General features: G+C 45.2%; 1 protein-coding gene across 1 annotated transcript in view; it reads right to left on the bottom strand.

Annotated features, from left to right (window-relative positions):
* The window catches only part of LOC121534473 (fibronectin type III domain-containing protein 7-like), a 7,825-nt gene extending 3,734 nt beyond the window's left edge, over window positions 1-4,091 (bottom strand). The window contains exons 1-6 of the mRNA XM_045206061.1: window positions 3,866-4,091; window positions 2,521-2,617; window positions 2,107-2,270; window positions 1,178-1,435; window positions 717-977; window positions 230-490 (exon numbers count right to left, since the gene is read on the bottom strand). Coding sequence (XP_045061996.1) covers window positions 230-490; window positions 717-977; window positions 1,178-1,435; window positions 2,107-2,270; window positions 2,521-2,617; window positions 3,866-4,091 — 1,267 coding nt within the window. The remainder of the gene's footprint in view (window positions 1-229; window positions 491-716; window positions 978-1,177; window positions 1,436-2,106; window positions 2,271-2,520; window positions 2,618-3,865) is intronic.
* Between the last annotated feature and the right edge of the window lie 2,438 nt (window positions 4,092-6,529).

Genomic DNA, 6,529 nt, shown 5'->3' with positions numbered 1-6,529 from the left:
CTTCATAATTTTTCTATTTTCATTGTTGTCGCATTGTTGAGAGGTGAACTTGCAAGTGAGTATTTCATTGTGCTGTGTACACCATGTGTTCTGGTGCATATGACAAATATACTTAACTTGAACTTGATGACTCATGCACTAAAGCCACATACTGTAAGCCTCTGAAGTAGTGCACACCATAGAGCTTAGGGTGTCATTTTAGATTTCCGCCTGTGACTACATCACTTACCAGTTTCTATAGTGACCAGTTGGCTCTGGGAGCTGTTGCACTTCATGTTGGTTGCTATGACGCTGGCTGTGTAGGTCTTGCCGCAGGTTAGGCCCTGTATGAGACAGTTAGGGCCCGGGGAGTGGCAGGATCGCACCGTGCCGTCTGCGTGCTGTGCCATGGCAATGTAGAACCCTGCGCCCTTGCTCACCGTCCAGTTCATAAGGGCAGAGTTGGGGCTGCAGTCCACAGAGGCTGACACGTTGGTAGGGGTACAGGGGACTGGGGAAGGGAGGAGGAGAGAGGTTTGAAGTTACAACAAGTGAGTGTATATGATGACATTATTTCTCAGCTATGATATGGAAGCTCCAGTCCTCCCTATAGGTGGCTCAACTAGCCGCAGATCCAAATCACCACCAGACTTGACAGTCTCTTCTATTCTGTACACTATTACATAACAAGAAGGCCCATTCCACCAACAGTCCACAGTCCATCATCCAGCACTCACCAGTCTGAGCAGCCTCTCCCAGCTCCTTCTCTGTGGTACAGTCATCGTCTGAGGCAGTGATCCAGACACTCAGACTCTCTCCACAGGCCACACCAGGTATGGCACAGCTGTTGGTGAAGGAGCTGCAGTTGTAGCTGTCTCCGTTGTTCCCCTGAGCCTCCACTGTGTAGGACAGAGCCCCTGCTGCCTTGTCCCAGGTAGTGATCAACACATCAGACCAACACCCCGCTGACGTCTCTATGTTCTGGGGGATACAAGGGGCTGGGGAGGAGAGGGAGGGAGAGAGGGAGGAGGGTTAGAGAATTCACACATGTTGTACACACACACAGACAGACAAGTACACAGACAGACACACACTTGACCTTGCATTACCACAGTTAGCCACTAGGTGGAGAACTCTCTCTTTCTGTCCCTCCCCCTACCCCCACCACACCTTCCCTACACCCCTTCCCATCACTCACAGGTCCGGACGTGCTTCGGGGAGCTGGTTTCGCTGTTGCAATTGCTGACGGCGTAAACAGTGTACTGGTAGGTGTGTCCGCAGCCCGTGTTGGTGAAAAAGCACTCTGTGTCCTTGGTGTGACACTCCACCACCTGTCCGTCCGAGGCCAACGACGTAGCTATGTAGTAGTTGGTGTTATTGGTGGGAGCCCAGGAGAAGATGATCACATTACTAGAACACTCATGGTACGTCGTCAGCTGGGAGGGAGCGCAGGGCACTGGTGGGGGAGAGAGAGAGAGGGTTAGGGGTTAGGTTGGGACAAAGGTACAGAGTAAGGGGTTAGGGGTTAGGGGTTAGGGCACATGGAAAAGGGCAGTCAACTGGAAATAGGACTGGAGAAATAGGGGGAAGTATAAAGTGCCCTAAAAAAAGGGAAACAAACAACTGAACTTGCTTTAAAGTGGGCAGTGAATGTGGAACTGTGAGATATGTAACATCGTATGAAGTAGACCCAATTGGATGGAGGTTCAACTCTAATGTTCCCAAGTCAACCAGAACAATAACGAAGAACAATATTGAAACCTGAATCTCTTTATCTTTGTCTCTCCTTGTCAACGCAGGTACAGTAGGTAACGTATTCCTTTGTGAGTTTTCACTCTATACCTCACACATGTCTAGGTGTGTGCCTCAGTGTGTGTGTGTGTTTGTGTGTGTTTGTGTGTGTGTGTGTGTGTGTGTGTGTGTGTGTGTGTGTGTGTGTGTGTGTGTGTGTGTGTGTGTGTGTGTGTGTGTGTGTGTGTGTGTGTGTGTGTGTGTGTGTGTGTGTGTGTGTGTGTGAACGTGAGAGGAACTGGAACAGATAACAGATGAAATAGAAGAAAAAGAGCTAGCCAGAGAGAGGAGATAGAAAGGTAGTAGAGGTATCCTGTACACCCCCATGTCCCTCACCTGTCTCAAAGTATGTGGATGTGTTGGAGGTGCTCTGGCAGTCGAATGAGATGGCAGTGACCTGGATCAGGTATCTCTCTCCACAGTTCAACATGGTGATCTGACAGGTGTTTGAGGCAGAGGTGCAGGACAGGGCAGTCCCGTTCACATCTATAGCATCCGCCCTGGACATTCACAGTTTGGTCATTGAGTCATTTAGCAGATGTACAGAACAGATGTGTGTTATTCAGAGACACTTTCAATGAGAGGGGACACAGGAGTTTTACCCTGACCATGTGACCTGACCGGGAAAAACACCAGACCCTGGATAAGTGATCAGGAATTGGTCCTAAGATAAAGGCATTCAACTGAGGAAGATGTAGCAATCACATAGAACAGCACAGTCAATCCAGGTAAATAAGAGACAGTAGTTACCTGTAGAAGTTGGCTCCAAACACCTGTCCCCATGTCACTGTCACCACCCCACTAGAACAGCTGTAGTCCATTGAGATGGACATGACCCTGTTGATGGCTAAAAGCAAGGACAAATATGGATTATGCCATGTCTGTCTGTCTGTCTGTTTGCATGTGTGCGTGTGCAGTCTGTCTGTCTGTGTGCATGTGTAGCCTACAGTACATGTGTTCACGCATCTTTATCTGTCCACAGTTTCGTCTCTCTCTGACCGTCATCTTTATCTGTCCATGGTTTCGTCTCTCTCTGACCATCATCTTTATCTGTCCACAGTTTCGTCTCTCTCTGACCGTCATCTTTATCTGTCCACAGTTTCGTCTCTCTCTGACCATCATCTTTATCTGTCCATGGTTTCGTCTCTCTCTGACCATCATCTTTATCTGTCCACAGTTTCATCTCTCTCTGACCGTCATCTTTATCTGTCCACGGTTTCGTCTCTCTCTGACCATCATCTTTATCTGTCCACAGTTTCGTCTCTATCTGACCATCATCTTTATCTGTCCACAGTTTCGTCTCTCTCTGACCGTCATCTTCATCTGTCCACAGTTTCATCTCTCTCTGACCATCATCTTTATCTGTCCATGGTTTCGTCTCTCTCTGACCGTCATTTAATCTTGTTTTCCCTCTTTCTTTCCAACGGTACTCACTGGATGTGGTGTGTGAGACATTAGCGGGCTCTCCAGGCTCTAGGAAGGCGTTGACTGATGACACTCCTACAATGTATGTGGAGCAGGGTTCTAGATTACTGACGTCCATGGACGTAGTGGTGGTGTTCTTCAGTACAGGCACGCTGGGTTTGTTGCTGTTTGTAATGCTGACCTGATACAACAGAACTTTGTTGACCGTCTGCCAAATTACACGGGCTGTGCTCCTTCCTGTCGCTAGTACGGCAACACCAGCTGGCGGTTGTACCACTGTAGGGATAGAGATAATGGTTTGATTAGTAGAGGCAGTACTGCAGACTCCATTATTACTAGGGATCATCTGAGTCTTTCCTGAACAATTGATGTGACCAGGAAAAACTTGGGGCCCTTGCTATAGACATGCTCAACTTGAGTTTGTCCTGTTACATCACAGGAGGCTGGTGGCACTTTATTTGGGGAGAACAGGCTTGTGGTAATGACTGGAGCGGCATCAGTGGAATGGTATCAAATACATAAAATACATGGTTTCCATGGTTTCCAGGTGTTTGATACCATTCCATTTGCACCGTTCCGGACATTATCATGAGCCGTCCTCCCCTCAGCAGCCTCCACTGTTTTACATACTGTATCATATAGCCTGTATGATTATATTTGTCAGACTTACATGTAGTGATCGTCTTGGTCATGCTGCTGGCCCCCAGTCCTGCTTGGTTGGAAGAGTAGACATAGCAGTCATAAGACTTTGAAGGTGTGAGGCCATCCACCTGTCCACTCAGCGTAGTGAAACTGTGGTTGTATCTCTCTCCGTTACTGGACCCGTCCACAACCAAGAAATACTTGTCAGCCCCAATGACGCTGGACCATTGGAATCTGATCGAGGTGCTCGACATCGCTTTGGAATAGGTGATTTGGGATGTTGCTGGAACTGAAAACAAGATAAGGAAACTGTTGATGACTGACACTCAAATAAATCAATTTAAATAGGTAAAACATTTACTAATTAACTACTGGTAATATTACATGTAGGAGAGTTACCTGTTGTCGCAATTTGCATGTTAGAGCACATCACATTATAAAACTGAAAGGCTTTCAATTGGACTTGGTAAATGCTCCCTGGCCGCAATCCTTGGATCAGCCTTTGCGTACTTGACGCAGGCAGCGTCACCACAACTGGCGCAATGCTTGTTGAGTTCACGACCCGCAAATCCAGAAAATAATTTGTGGCTCCAGAGTAACTGTTCCATTTCACGTTCAGTGTCGATGCTGAAGGAGACGTTATTGATGTGATACTACAGGCTGAATAGAGAACAGAAAAGTTGTCAGTTATGAAAAATAACATGATGTAGCAGCACAAACGAAGACATTGGCCAATAATATTTCATCAATCATTGATGAGTGCTATAGTTAGACCGTATGCTACAAATAAAGGTTAGGAATTATGAATCTAGGAGCATAGAATAGACATAATCAGCTGAAATGTTGATGATGAAATTGTGATGTTTATTCTGTATAGTTACAAAATAACCACAGTATTGAATAGCTAGTTCTCTTTTATCAATTCACAATGACTGACCATTATTAGAATACACTACAAAAAAATGATTAAAATGTACAGTGGGGAAAAAAAGTATTTAGTCAGCCACCAATTGTGCAAGTTCTCCCACTTAAAAAGATGAGAGAGGCCTGTAATTTTCATCATAGGTACACGTCAACTATGACAGACAAAATGAGGAAAAAAAATCCAGAAGATCACATTGTAGGATTTTTTAGGAATTTATTTGCAAATGATGGTGGAAAATAAGTATTTGGTCAATAACAAAAGTTTCTCAATACTTTGTTATATACCCTTTGTTGGCAATGACACAGGTCAAACGTTTTCTGTAAGTCTTCACAAGGTTTTCACACACTGCTGCTGGTATTTTGGCCCATTCCTCCATGCAGATCTCCTCTAGAGCAGTGATGTTTTGGGGCTGTCGCTGGGCAACACGGACTTTCAACTCCCTCCAAAGATTTTCTATGGGGTTGAGATCTGGAGACTCCAGGACCTTGAAATGCTTCTTACGAAGCCACTCCTTCGTTGCCCGGGCGGTGTGTTTGGGATCATTGTCATGCTGAAAGACCCAGCCACGTTTCATCTTCAATGCCCTTGCTGATGGAAGGAGGTTTTCACTCAAAATCTCACGATACATGGCCCCATTCATTCTTTCCTTTACACGGATCAGTCGTCCTGGTCCCTTTGCAGAAAAAACAGCCCCAAAGTATGATGTTTTCACTCCCATGCTTCACAGTAGGTATGGTGTTCTTTGGATGCAACTCAGCATTCTTTGTCCTCCAAACACGACGAGTTGAGTTTTTACCAAAAAGTTATATTTTGGTTTCATCTGACCATATGACATTCTCCCAATCCTCTTCTGGATGCACTCTAGCAAACTTCAGACGGGCCTGGACATGTACTGGCTTAAGCAGGGGGACACGTCTAGCACTGCAGGATTTGAGTCCCTGGCGGCGTAGTGTGTTACTGATGTTAGGCTTTGTTACTTTGGTCCCAGCTCTCTGCAGGTCATTCACTAGGTCCCCCCGTGTGGTTCTGGGATTTTTGCTCACCGTTCTTGTGATCATTTTGACCCCACGGGGTGAGATCTTGCGTGGAGCACCAGAACGAGGGAGATTATCAGTAGTCTTGAATGTCTTCCATTTCCTAATAATTGCTCCCACAGTTGATTTCTTCAAACCAAGCTGCTTACCTATTGCAGAGTCAGTCTTCCCAGCCTGGTGCAGGTCTACAATTTTGTTTCTGGTGTCATTTGACAGCTCTTTGGTCTTGGCCATAGTGGAGTTTGGAGTGTGACTGTTTGAGGTTGTGGACAGGTGTCTTTTATACTGAAAACAAGTTCAAACAGGTGCCATTAATACAGGTAACGAGTGGAGGACAGAGGAGCCTCTTAAAGAAGAAGTTACAGGTCTGTGAGAGCCAGAAATCTTGCTTGTTTGTAGGTGACCAAATACTTATTTTCCACCATAATTTGCAAATAAATTCATTAAAAATCCTACAATGTGATTTTCTGGATTTTCTTTTCTCAATTTGTCTGTCATAGTTGACGTGTACCTATGATGAAAATTACAGGCCTCTCTCATCTTTTTAAGTGGGAGAACTTGCACAATTGGTGGCTGACTAAATACTTTTATTCCCCACTGTATATTTGAGAGACAAAATACATTGTTATTGAATTAAATTAATAATAATTTTTGTTCCACATCTATAGACATTTCTAAGGGTTGATGTCAGTGCATTGCCACATTACATTACTGTTTAACCTGAAATACCAGT

Source organism: Coregonus clupeaformis, chromosome 21 (assembly GCF_020615455.1).
Source record: "Coregonus clupeaformis isolate EN_2021a chromosome 21, ASM2061545v1, whole genome shotgun sequence".
In the NCBI taxonomy this organism is placed as follows: domain Eukaryota; kingdom Metazoa; phylum Chordata; class Actinopteri; order Salmoniformes; family Salmonidae; genus Coregonus; species Coregonus clupeaformis.
The sequence above is the reverse complement of the archived record's forward strand: the minus strand, read 5'-3'. Positions and strand labels throughout refer to the sequence as shown.